The sequence below is a fragment of the Tribolium madens genome, unplaced genomic scaffold (assembly GCF_015345945.1).
Source record: "Tribolium madens isolate multiple individuals breed KSU strain unplaced genomic scaffold, Tmad_KSU_1.1 Scaffold_19;HRSCAF=116;Tcas5.2_LG9, whole genome shotgun sequence".
NCBI lineage: Eukaryota > Metazoa > Arthropoda > Insecta > Coleoptera > Tenebrionidae > Tribolium > Tribolium madens.
The window spans coordinates 9,928,490-9,941,939 of NW_025400983.1; the positions used below are offsets into that span (position 1 = coordinate 9,928,490).

The following is a 13,450-nucleotide window of genomic DNA, read 5'->3' on the forward strand; positions in this document are numbered from 1 at the left end:
CAAACTGGTATTTTATGAGAAACGAAAACTAAAAGCTGTAATATTATAAAATGAAGCCATAAATTTAATAAAAATGTTTTAATACTTACATGCTGAACATTTTCAGTTTTTCGAATTCAACAATAGAAAAAAATCAACATAATTATCTAAGTCAATTTCCATGTTCTGATACTCAATCACTATTTATGTAAGAGACAATTTGACAAATAGATGATAAGAAAACAATAAGATTTCCATTAATTTTCAAAAAATTGACTATGCGATTGAAAATGAGGGAATCGTTTGTTTTTATTTTTGGACATAAAAAATAATGAAACGATCGCAGACGTTCTAAAGCTTTATTATTTTCTGTTACACATTCTGATCATTTCGTAACTAACATTCGTTCAACATCAGATCTATTATAAAATTTTAACATAAAATAATATCACCAAAATTGTGTTTTCAACAAATAACATCTTAAAATTTCAAACAATAGATAACGATTAGGTAAATCAGGGCTAGGGTTCATAATTACACAYATCCCTTACAATCTCATATAACGTCATTAAGAATGACTCAAGATTTATTTTATTGACTTGGCTTTCGTGCAGTTTCGCAATTTACCATAACGTAGTGTTTGTTATAAAAATGAGTGGCCATGATCATGGAAGGCACCAAATCATTAAAAAAAATCCAATGAGTTTCAAATGAGCAAATATGTTGAAAAAAAAAAAACAAAACGATTTCTTTGACAGAAAAATGCTAGAAGTACATTAAATTGCCTTTATTTTATCATTTGTTCGTCGGCGATTAAACATCTGGAGAATTATCAAACTTTTTCGCTAAATAAAACTACAAGAAGTTTAAGTGTTTTATAAATACGTCTTGTGTATGTGCGTTTATGTTAATTAATTACTGTTGCACTTTTAATAAAAATTGTTAATTCTAAGTACAATTTCAACTAAGTACTATATATATTTACATTTATGCGGTTTGATTTCTTATCTTATAAGTCGGAAAAAACACGGATTTCAAAATGAATAGAAAAAATTTGCCAGTAGTGGCAATAAAATTTGTACATAATGAGTATTATAAATTGTTTTCCATCAAGTTTCAAATATCAAATGAAACACACAAAATGAACACAATTTCAACAATTAGTTTGTAGGTAAAGGCACGCCCAACCTTTGTAAATCCCTTAACGGGGGCAAAGGCCTAGCTGGCCATTGATTGACACTTTTCAACGCAATACTTTGGTTTTGTATTTTTTCCAACTGGATTATGTATGGATATATTTTTTGTTCGATCCATTCACTTATTGTATAATTATCAAAAACATCGACCATTGCATCGACAGCCGACCTGACTAGAGAAGTGGTTCCATGATAAATTCTTGGTAAATCACCGACTAATTCATCAACTCTCAACGGCAAACTGTAATTATGTCTAAYATTATAGTCAGTCATCCAACCTTTATAYCTCTTCGTCGACTTTAAATATTCATCAACCTCACTTTCCATCGTATGTAATCTATAAGTAAGTCTAAAAAACGGACTTCCGGGGAACATACAACGTCCCAACTTATCCCAAAGAAATGGATCTGCGTCTAAATTAATAAACGGCAGATTCCGACCTGAATTATGCTGCGGACAYGTCAAACTAGTCAAAAACTTATTTTTGAGACTCGAATTGAAATAACCRTAAGTGGTGGCCACYAAACTAAGACCCAGTGAGGGTATRCCAGCCGGTAATAACTCACACAAAACGGCAAAATGGTCGTAGCGTTGCCAACCCGTCAAAACCAACCCCGAGAATCCTCTCTTAAAAATCTTATTCTGCTGCGACATCACCTCTAACCATCTCAAATTATTCTCCAAATGACGTTTTGAATCAGGTACGAATAAAGTCTCACCAAACGCCCCCTTGAACGCCGACGCCGCCCACGCTGTTTTAAACACAGCCCCGTATTTGTCCCAAACGGGGGGCTGCACAAACCGGTACACATCTTCAGCGTACACCCACACCATGGGCTCAACCAAGCTCCCTAAATTCACATCAAGCATGCTTTGCTGGGATAAATGGCGCAACATGTCGTCCCAGATAATAAGCCGCAATTTGGGGTGTTTCTTGCGGATTATTTTCGATACGTTTTGGACGTGTTTGAGGAAAAGAGTTTCCTGGAGTTCCATTCGACAAATTTCACATTCACCCATTTGGAAAACTTCATCACAGCCGATATGTAGATACTTGATCTTGGGGTGGAGTGACATTATTTGGTCCACCATTTCGCTGATGAAGTCTAATGARCTGTTCCTGCTGGGGCATAGAGCCTGRGGACTTCCTGGGACTTCGCGCAGTTTTGCCAACTCAAGGTGTTTCAAAGCAAACTCCATGTGGCCAAATGTTTGGACTAGAGGGATGACTTCCAGTTGGAATTGCTCAGCTAAGTCTAAGATTTCGGTGATTTGGGCAGGAGTGTATGCGTTTTGCGCTGAAATGTTTTTCAAGATTCCTGAATAAGGGAACATATCCTCATATTCTACAATGTTTAAAATTAGATCTAAGTTTTAATCAGCAGGGTTAARAAACCTAATAAAATTCCCGTGGCCCCCATGTTACGTATCAAAGGGAAAAACTTCTTTAAAAAACTGACTAGAGGTGGGGCCCCTTTTAAATCCAAGTGAACTATACGTTTTTTGGGAATGTATGGATTATTCACGTTTAGGTTAACATAGGGTATTCCTAATTGTTGTTCTGTTTCTAAAGCAGAAACAGATGGACGTCTCCGTGCAATTTCGTCACGACTAGGTTGTTCTAAATTTGTAAAATCACCAAAATTTGGTTCAGCCGTCTCAACCTTTGCTGCATTTGGTTTTTGGTTATTTTCCACAAATTTGACATTACTTTGAATCAACGGCTCAGCAACTATCATGTGAGGACTTCCATTATCTTCCTTTAGAGACGGTTTATCACTTATTCGTGAAAACTGCAACCCAAATATTATTATTGAAAGCAATCCTATTGCTATCAATAATGCTGATTTTTTCCGCCAAGCTGTTAAGCCTAAATGTTGCACGTAACTATTCATTTTTAAGTTAGGAGTTCACATTTCTCTTCAAACTTTCCAAACAACACCCACAACTTGTCCCATCTGAAGTCTGAGGTGAAGTTTATGCATGGAAAATTAATTGGGTTCTCCTACATTTTAATAAAAGGGTCACGGTATTTATGAATTATTTGCGGTATCTCATATTGTACACTGGGGCTACTCGTGGAAACACATTACACAATGTTTATTTTTCGAGTAACTTTTTTAATTTTATTTACTCCCCACTTCCACATAAATCTCTATTGACAGTTCCATGAAATTTGACATTTGGAGTGCCATGAGTGCCACTCCAAAGAAAAAAAGCGGATTAATTATTTTTTTTTAAATAAATATAAACGATGTAAATATAAACACACGAAATCATTGACGTTATGGAATAATGACCACTTTTATATTATTGCAAATAATTTTTAGAATGTTAATAACTGCTGTTGACAAAATAAAATTTGACACTTGTTTTGACAGTCTTTGACAGTTGACTTTCGTTGTGTGATGTGTCTAAAAATGTTAAAAATATAAACAATGTGTTTTAAATTAGTGGACAGACAGCAGAAACTAAAGGGTTAAAACAATCTGAAATCAATCCCTTTTGCTAAAAATGGCCACTCAGGAAAAATTGTTAAAATCGTTAGAAGTCCTTAAAAGTTTATCGGCACCTAACCAAACATTTGATCCCTCAAAGTGAGTCTATTAAACTAATTAACACCATTTAACAGTTTTATTTTCTAGGAAAAAGGACAAAATTCAACATTGTCACATAGTCACTGAAGCAATTTCGAATTCAACAATTAAAATCGCTCCAAGTTTTTCAACTTATCTCAGTATAACCATTGAGGTTCTTTTACAATTATGTGACGACCAGGAGTCTGATGTGAGGATGACAGCGGGGGATTGTCTTAATAAAGTTATCAGAGTAATCAATTGTAGCTTATTTGTGTCTTGTTTTTGAGTGGAACAATTGCAGGCTATGAACGATGGGAACATCGGTAAAGTACAAATTGAATTACATAAAGGGATCAAACAAAATGGTTCAGCTCGATCGTTGCGAGCCGCTCTTAGACGGTTTTCACAATTAGCACACTTGATACGGCCCCACAAGGGCAAACCGTACGTAGTTAACCTTTTTCCAACTTTAATTAAAGTCTCGCAGAGGCCTGAGGAACAAATACACGAAACTTTAGCTAATAGTTTGTTACCAATAATGAAGGTTTTGGGGAGTTTTTCATCGGAAAATGAAATAAAAGTAAAATTGAGATTTGTTGCGTTTTGACGTTAACTTCGTGTTGCAGGATTTATTGAAAGGATTCCTGAAAAACATCTCACACTCTTCGCCTGTTATCAGAAGGTCTGCTACTGCTTGTATATTACATGTTTGTCTGAATTGTAGAAAACCGAATATTCTAATTGTATACGTAATTAATTATTTGTTAGGTGGGTCTTACGATTTTATGTGTTCACTTGATTGTTTTTTGCAAATTTCTAGATTTATTAATTCCAGTCAGTGATAATCAAAGTAGTTTTTTAATATTGGGTGTTTTGGCATGTTTGAAAAATTTATTGCAACATTTAAACGATAATAAAAAGCGCGAAACTATTGAAACACAAAAAACAGGAGATTATGCTTCCATATCCGTGGATAAATTGTTACAAGTTAGTGTTTTTAATGTTTAGCGACTTGTCTCTTATCTTTTTTTTTTTAGATTTATGAGTTGTGTCTTCACTATTTTTCTAATAAGGATCATAATGTTATGAACGCAGCTTTAGAAACTTTAAATATTTTACTCCAGAATTGCTCCCCTGAACTGAAACAAATTTTATTGAGCGAAAGTGGCATAGATAAGAGTAGAATTAGTTTACCAACTTCGTATTCAATGTCAGCACTGCGTTCTCCAAGTCAGTTAAGTGTTGCCACCAGTACAGCAAATGAAGATTTATTTCTTGAATCTGAACTAACAGACACTATAAGGTCAGATATAGAAAAATGGATAGACGAGTCAAAACTTTCAGTAATAAATGTAACGTGTGCCAAAACTAACGAACTAGAAAAGTCGTTATCAGTTGAAAGTAAAAATTCCTCACTCRATGTATCTTTAACACAACTTGATAATTTTGATTATAAAATTTCTGAATACGTAGGAAGTAAGAGTCACAGTGTGGGCGATAATCTAGAAAAACTCACAATAAGTGACGATTCTTCAGAAAAAAGCTACTCTTATATTGAGGATGACAAGAATTTTGAAACGCATTTTCCAGTAAGACAATTTTATTACAACATCTCACAAGTAAACATTTTTTTTATTCCAGGACATTGTTATTGGTAATTTTCTAGATACCGATATTTCACTAGTCTATTGTGCGAGACTAATCACCAAATCGTTTCTTTTGTCAGGCCAGAAAGGCGTTTGTATTTCAGATAAGTCAGTCCGAGTTTCCGTAAAATCACTGGCTTTGACTTGTCTAGCCTCAATTGTTCAGATCTACCCAAAAATATTCCTTCAGTGTTTGGGTAAAAAGTGTAAATCGAAAAATACTCATTTACCAATTGCTGACTTAATATTGTATGAAAATCACACCGACCCTCAATTAAGAGGCGTTTTTAGGACGCTCTTATCCAAATTTATTACGGCTGTGTTGAGTGAAACTGAGTCGAATTACGATAATTGGATTGAGAAGAATTGTTGCGATGGCAATATTGCCCGACTTCAGTTGGATTCTCTAGTGAAAATAATTATAAAAGTACTAGCAGTTCTTGTAAATCTTGTTTATTGAAATTTTGTTTTTTAGGGGTTAGAAGACGAATCGTCCGGTTGTGCGCGACAAACAATCATAAGTTTAGATTTTTGTTTAGAGAAAATTGCAGAATCGGCTAACAATATTCACGTTTTACCAATTTTAAATTGTCTGCTACTCTTAGCAAAAAATCCATACTGGCTTGTGAAAGTTGCTTTGTGTGAACTCGTTTCAAAACTTCCCTACGTCACTATTTACGATATCACTGGTTCTAGTGATTTCCAAAACCGAATAATTGATGATGTTTTGTTTAAATTTTTACAAAATGATGATGTCCGAGTCAGGAATGGGGCCGCTAATGCTATTGTTTCGTAAGTAGTTGACAAGATTGAAATAAGTGTTTCATTAATTTTTTAGGATAATTCCGTTTCTGTATCATGAACAATTTTATTTAGGAGAAAATTCTGTTACATCCAAAGCCATTTATTACAAAAAGTTGTTTTTGTCAAATCTCAGTGATAAAAATACGGAGAAGGATTTAACGAAAAAACATCTCATTGATAACATGCCGTCTCCGTTTAGTCATATTTTACAAGAAAGCTGTGATAGAACTGAACATTCTTTATCGAAAGTTGTTACGAAATTGTATCATTTTTTACTAACCGCTACATCGAACCATTTTATTGTCAGTATTTTTTTGTTTTAATTATTATTATTAATTGTGATAATTGTAGTATGGTTGCTTAGAAACACTATCACTTCTTTCAAACGCCTATCCTACTACAGTCTACGCTAAAGCCTGGAATTGTAAAATATTTCCAACAGAGAAAGAAAATTCASATGTTACTTTAGATTTATTTAACATTTGCATATATTTACTGAGCCATTCAGTGATTTGCTACGACTTGACGTGTCATTTAAACCTCCTAAATCTCTCTTCCAATCTGTACGCAGGTGCGTATCACATGACCATAAATACGTGTTTCCATTGGCTCATTTCAGGATACGCCCTCAGCCTCATCAGACCCATATCTGAGAGTGAGCCATCAAACCAGCCATGGGACATGTTTTTCAACCCGAAATTTTCCAAACTCAGCGACCATTATCTGTCCCATTTAGTGAAACTTCTCAATATTTTTCACTACGTTCTAGATGACATCTCTCCGAGTCAACTCCTATCAAAACCGGGTTTACCAAATTTATCAACAGCATCGCCAATAAAAAGACGGAAGAGTGACTTGGAGAAGAAGATCTTAAGTCCGAGTAAAACATCGGAAAAGGAAGATAAAGACAAGAAAGATTTAAAATGGTCGTTTTTGCATCTTCCACATTATATGAAATTTTATGACCTTCTGCGACAGGCGTATACCAATTATAAGATAACGTTAGAGAGCGAAGCATGTGTGAAATTTTCGGGGTTGTTAAAACAGACGCTTCACTCGTTTTCGGTTTTGATGGAAGTGGGGACTTTAGTTGAGTTTCAAGGGATTGCGGAAGATATTTTGACTTATTTCCGCTTTACCTTCACGCTGGAGGCTTCAGCGACGGTGGAGTGTGTGCAGCAGTTACTTAAGTGTTTGTTTGGGAATAATTTGACAACTAATATTAGTTTAATCAGAGAAATAAATAAGACACAGGAAATGAGCGAACAATCAACTGGATTTTATCACAACTTGTACCAAAAGCCATACGATGATGTTTCTGAGTGTTTCAATTCGTTTAAAAATATTCACAAAGTGGACTGTGATGGGGACAGCACCCTTATGGGTTACCTTCACCGGCGTGACCTCAAACCATTGACTGTGCGAAATTCGGATAAAATTTTGGCCAATTATATCCGAATTTTTGAGCCAATGGTCATCAAATCGTTGAAAGTGCGTTCTCTCTTAATAAAAAAAATAAACTAAGTGTTTTGTTCCAGCATTACACTATTACAAGCGACGTTAGATTGCAGTGCAAAGTGTTACAATTGTTGAACCAAYTGATTCAACTCAGGGTGAATTACTGTCTTCTCGATTCTGAACAGATTTTCATCGGATTTGTTTTGAAACAGTTTGACTACATCGAAAAAGGGCAAATTCCGTAAGTGTTAATTGGTTGATTTCTTGATCCTAAATGAAATTCCCAGGTTCGCTAACGATTTAGTGAAAAAAATYTTCCAATTCTTAGTCCAGCTTTCTCATAGTAAGCAACACTCCAAAAGCATTATAACGGTACCAAAAATCATTCACTTGTGTGATGGTTTGATGGCAAGCGAGCAGTCACCTTTGACACATTGCATACCTGCTCTTGAGCCTATTGTTGAAAATATTTTTTTGACTCGGAATAAATCAAGCTCTGTCGATGCTAAAGAACTGGAAACAACACGAGATGTCGTACTGTCGATGCTGTTGCGGCTGTATGAGTATCACGAAGTTATTGATTTGATTGCTTTGATTTTGGACGATAGTAAATATTGTTCCAATTCGGAAAAGTGGCTGCGGTGGTCGACTCAAGTGAMTGATRTGATTTTACCAATGTTGAAACAGAATAAAATTAGACTAGAGAGTRCTCAGGCTTTGRTTTCCATGAGACGATTGATTTTTGTTCTAGAACCGTCTGTGTTTGAACCTATTGATGGTGTTTTGCTTTTGTTATTTCAAGAACCATTGGTTTATGTATGAAACGTAGGGTCTGCGGTCGATGTTGGATTTATGTGGGTGTTTTAGGATAACTGGCAATTTTCGTATACCCGAAGACTAGCGAAAATTTTGATTGGTCTGTTAGTTTTATCACCAGTGAAAGAAGAAACTCTCATTGCAAAAATAAATGAATTGAAGGCGGAGTTTGCTCCGGGGAGTATTTTTGAAAATTGTGCACCCACAGCCGATCCTTTGAATGTTATAAATAGTGTTGATATTTTTCGGGAAGTTTCTCCGGAAATGATTTTTGTCCGATTTTTATTCCGGGTGCTAAACCTCGCATCTAGGTTTTGTGCTGAGATTACGAAAGACGGAACATATGATTTTTTTATTGAGGAAATTTCGATTTTTCTCATGTATTGTATTCATATTTTTCAATCAGGTAATAAAAAACTGAAGAAGAAAACGGTATTGATTTTTTGTTTTAGGGAGTCATTGTAAAATTGCAATTTATACTATTTCTAATGTTAACGTCGCTCAAGTGGAGGATATTAGTAATAATTTTTTGAGAGTTGGCCACGAATATCCGCTGCTAATTTTTTTGTGGTCTTACGTTTTGACAATTTTGAATTACAATGAGAGGAAATTTTGGGGTAAAGTTGCAGATTTGCGTTCGGCTTCGCCTTCCATAAACCAGAAAATTTTATCCACTGGCAGCATTATTTTATTTTGTGATTATATGGTAAGTCAATAAAATGATGTTACTTCTTTTYACAATRAAACTGTAAAACTGCAGCTTCCAAAAATGTTAATTTTGCTATACAACGTTTSTTCAATATTTTATCTCAAAAATAATTGCTTTGGCGCGAAATTTTTTCAAGTTTCTCTGTTTTCAATTCAAAACAATCTTTMTAAAATTTCATTTTTATATTGAGTAATTACTACATATTGTTTTTCCAGTGATTAATTATTAAGATTATAATTCAGTAAAAACGTTTTTTTGTACAAAATATTYAATTTTTAGAATCAGGATGTGTTAAAATTGGACCAATTATCCTGGTTTTTGACCACTTACGTCACTCAAGTCGTCCAGTTATGCGACGAGGACCCTATTTTCGAATTTATTTCATCAGTTCACCGCAACAGTGCTACCAGTAAAATTTTTATAGACAGTTTGATGACCAGAAATTTAGATTCGAAAGACGTAAGTCAAATGAGACCCTCTTATTCTTAATGACGTTTTTTTTTAATAGCCAGTTTTTGTGGTACAAATTTTAAAATCAGTTGAAAACACTCATCCTTGTCACACTGGACCTCTCCTCAAACTTCTACTCCCAAAACTTTTAGTTTCGAGAGATTTAGCGGTGTCTAGACTAGTAGCAAACYTAGCAAGTCGTAAAATCGAGCTACTTCTCACCATGTCAATGGCAGAAGTACACGAACAGTTATCCAAAGAAGATTTACTAGCAATTATTAAAAAAATTGCAGCTTTGAATTTAGTGAGAAAGTAAGTGTTGATTAATCACCGATGAATTCCATAATTGTGGTGTTTTCAGAAACGAGGCTTTATCAAGTCTTTTGAATAAATTATGTACACAATATTACGATATAAGTCCGCTGGAATTTGACCAAAAACGTTCTGTGAATCCCGATTATATCAAAAAACTTGAAATCAATAAAAATTGGTATTTGGCACAAATTCACGATAAATGTAACAGCAAAGAAACAGCTCAACTTTTAACACGACTGGATTATGAAGAGTTGTGTAATTTTTTTCGTAATGCGGATTTTAGTAAAGTTGTTTTTCAAGAATGTCTCAGATTGGGTTTAGATAGAAATAAAACTGTTGAGCCGCTGATAACAGCAACTGTCACTTGTTTATTGGAGGAAGTGACGACTATCTGTGATCAAATCCCGACGGTGCATCAGGTTGTTTTTTATTTTATTTTGTAGCTTTTTTATGTTTTAAATAGGTTTTTAGTGTGCAAGGTCGCGAGCCGACGTTTGAAGAATCTGAATTTACAACAACACTGTCCCAACTTTTTGATTCGAAATTTTTGACTCAAATTTACGACTTGATTCCGTCTATAACATTCTGCATTGATCAGTTACCTGAAATCAAAGTTTCGGACATTAGCGAGGTCCTCGTGAAATTTGGTGTAATTTGTTTAGAGTCAATAAACGACTTAATTGATCGTGAAAATTTTAATCTAAATTATATCGACTTGGCTATCCAYTGTTGTGAGTCCGTACTTAAAGAAAAAAAAATATTTTGTGTGTTAAATCAAGAGTCCCACATATCATGGTTGTGCTCCATCATTAATAGTTTATATAAATTAGTTGTATATTTATTATCAGATAAGGAACAGTTACCCACGATATCAAGAAGTGTTTTACAAACTACCCCGGTGGGGGAGGCTTGTTACCAAATGTATATTCTAGTAACCTGGTTGTACAAAAACTCTGAATCAATCATTCCGAAACTTCTATTCAAACCGATCAAAAATATCATTGTTTCGTTATCGCGACTGTCCGCTGTTAACTCCTTTGTGTTGATACCGTCCCAAGTGCTGAAAAGTGGGTGGACCCCTGAACTTGTAGGGACTTTCCAGACAGAGGTCCCGTTTTTACCCATCGAATACCTTCAAGAAATTGACGTACTGGAAGAATTCATCTTTAGGTAAWACCAACTGAAACCTCACCCGAGTCGCAGTGATTTTTTTTTAGAACAACATTGCTAGGCTGGACCTCACGACAACAATTTGAGGAAACCTGGATGTGTCTTTTGAGCGTTTTGTGCAACAACTTCGAAGATAAGGACTCGTTGGTGGTGCAAGATATTGTGCACGCGTCCAGCTTAGCGGTCAAAGCAATTACGGCACTTCTAGTACAAACTTTGTATTTTCCGACTCCCGGAAATACCAATTTGTCGGAATTAATTCACGTTTCGAGGTATCCAAACACAACGAAAAGCTCAATCAGTGATGAAAAATTGAGAAAAATTCAAAATACAATTAAACAGAAATATCAAGAAGCTGGTTATCTGCCAGAAATTGTAAATATTTTTGAACATTTGAATTTCGAAAAACGGGCCAAACACTACTGTTATGGACAAATGTCTGTAAAATATCTCTCAATAGCGGCAAAAATTATCGAATTTGATGATAAGTGCCCAATTGCGAAACTTTGGAAACACAGAGAAGATTTATTAGAGGTTTACGGTTTAGATATTAATTCATGTTTGCAGTTTTTGCTGGATTATTACACCCAACAATTGAAAAATCAAGTAATTGTTTTAGTTATGTTTGACTTAACTTGACTTAAGTCGTTTTAGGGGTCAACACCACTACGTTTCTTGTACGAAATTGTCAGGTCAATTGTGATTATTTCCGATTTATTTACCGATAAATCACAGTTTAATTGGATGTTGGAAATGTTTCTAGAATTGTCGAAGTTGCATACAGTTGAAGATGAGTTATTACATCAGTATTTAATCGTTGGGATTTCGAAAGCCACAGCTGTTTTAACACCGGTTCGTTTTTTAATTTTTTGTGTTACTTTATAACTGCAATAATTGTTTCAGGATTTGGAGACTTATGAAACAATTAAAAAAATGTTAACACAATATTTGAAAAGTTCTTTTTTGCCGTCGAGAATAGCATGTTTGCACGGCCTTTTGTACCTTTTGGAAGGTTGCAAATTGAGTAATATTAGTATTGGGGGAATTTCAGAAGAAATGCAAATTATCTTACCGTGCGCTACAGAGTATGTACAGTGTAATTTGAATTCAAGTAACGAGTAAGTTTATACGAATTTTGTGAGTTTAAATAATTATGTATTTTTTTTAGAATCTTGAAACGTTCCCAAGAACATACAATTTTAGTCTGGACTTTGACTTTTTTTATTGTGGAAAATATTGATGAAACTCATCTCGAGTCAAATTTTATTCCAAATATTTTGTCAACTGCGTTCACAGTCTTATTACAGCAAAAGCCAACGAATAATTTGCAAATAATTTTAATGAAAGTAATTGTTCTCTTAATTACATTTATTTACCTATTCAATTTGATGGTTTTTAGGCTTTAGAACGACTGGTGATATTTAAGAGAAACATTACTAAAAATATAAGTAAACAAATAATGAGTTTAGCTTTGGAAAAAACAAAATCCGAAAATCCAAATGTTTCAATTTTAGGATTACAGCTACTTCTCAGCTATATGTACACAGGTAATTAGCTACTAATAGTTGTAATAGTTACTTGCTATTGTTTTAAGACTGTTCCGAGCAACTCGAAGCTGTTGGTAGCCCCACAAACCCTGACCATTTAGTACAAACAATCGAAAAAATCTCGGCAATTTTCGAACACATCAAACGGGGTTACATGTCCCAAGTTGAAATATTATGTTACGTTCTCCCCGACATACTCAACGACTTTTTTTCACCTGCTGATATCCTCACGAAAGTGATAAGTGAGTTCTTATCGCCGCAGCAACCTCATCCTCAACTTTTGAGTAAAGTCGTTTTTCGGGTAAGTTACCTTGTCAATCAGGTTCGGTTTGCACCTTTTTTTCTGTAGGTTTTCGAGCGGGCCATTGAAGAGAAACAACTTCCGTTACTTCAAGACTGGGTGGTCTTTAGTCTTTCCAATTTCACTCAATCGTTGTCAGTTGGAATGGCAACGTGGTGCTTAACGTGTTTTTTTATAAGTGCAAGTKCGAACGAGTGGCTGCGTTTGTTCTTTCCTTATGTACAAACACGTGTCGGGAGATACGAGTACGAAGACAGGAAAATGTTGTGTATAGCAGGATCGGATTTTTATAAGAATTTAACCAACCAAACTCAGAAAGATACGTTTATTGAAAATTTTAGGAAAATTAAGGATCAACCCGACACGCTGTTTAACGATTTGTTATTGTCTTTGTAGGTGGATGTAAATAATAGGAATTTACAAATTTAATTATCTTTACTGGATACGAAATAAAACAAATTTAACATTTTTTATTTTTTT

The 13,450-nt window shown here is 34.6% G+C and overlaps 2 protein-coding genes across 2 annotated transcripts; one reads left to right on the forward strand and one right to left on the reverse strand.

The window, feature by feature from the left end:
* Window positions 1–324: 324 nt before the first annotated feature.
* On the reverse strand, window positions 325–3,534 carry LOC123015872 (hexosaminidase D-like). The gene is made up of 2 exons (XM_044415906.1): window positions 2,572–3,534; window positions 325–2,521 (listed from the first exon to the last, which is right to left on the reverse strand). Exons 1-2 carry the CDS (start codon window positions 3,068–3,070, stop codon window positions 1,140–1,142), a joined length of 1,881 nt encoding a protein of 626 aa, XP_044271841.1. The 5' UTR covers window positions 3,071–3,534; the 3' UTR covers window positions 325–1,139.
* On the forward strand, window positions 3,523–13,438 carry LOC123015870 (huntingtin). The gene is made up of 26 exons (XM_044415903.1): window positions 3,523–3,772; window positions 3,821–4,004; window positions 4,056–4,334; window positions 4,381–4,522; window positions 4,575–4,741; window positions 4,792–5,343; window positions 5,396–5,827; window positions 5,876–6,192; window positions 6,239–6,506; window positions 6,556–6,775; window positions 6,824–7,695; window positions 7,743–7,903; window positions 7,950–8,478; window positions 8,530–8,884; window positions 8,931–9,184; window positions 9,467–9,646; window positions 9,696–9,949; window positions 9,999–10,371; window positions 10,416–11,122; window positions 11,170–11,728; window positions 11,777–11,974; window positions 12,026–12,240; window positions 12,291–12,468; window positions 12,522–12,669; window positions 12,717–12,970; window positions 13,019–13,438. The coding sequence occupies exons 1-26, from the start codon at window positions 3,690–3,692 to the stop codon at window positions 13,364–13,366; spliced, it is 8,229 nt and encodes a 2,742-aa protein (XP_044271838.1). The 5' UTR covers window positions 3,523–3,689; the 3' UTR covers window positions 13,367–13,438.
* Window positions 13,439–13,450: the final 12 nt, after the last annotated feature.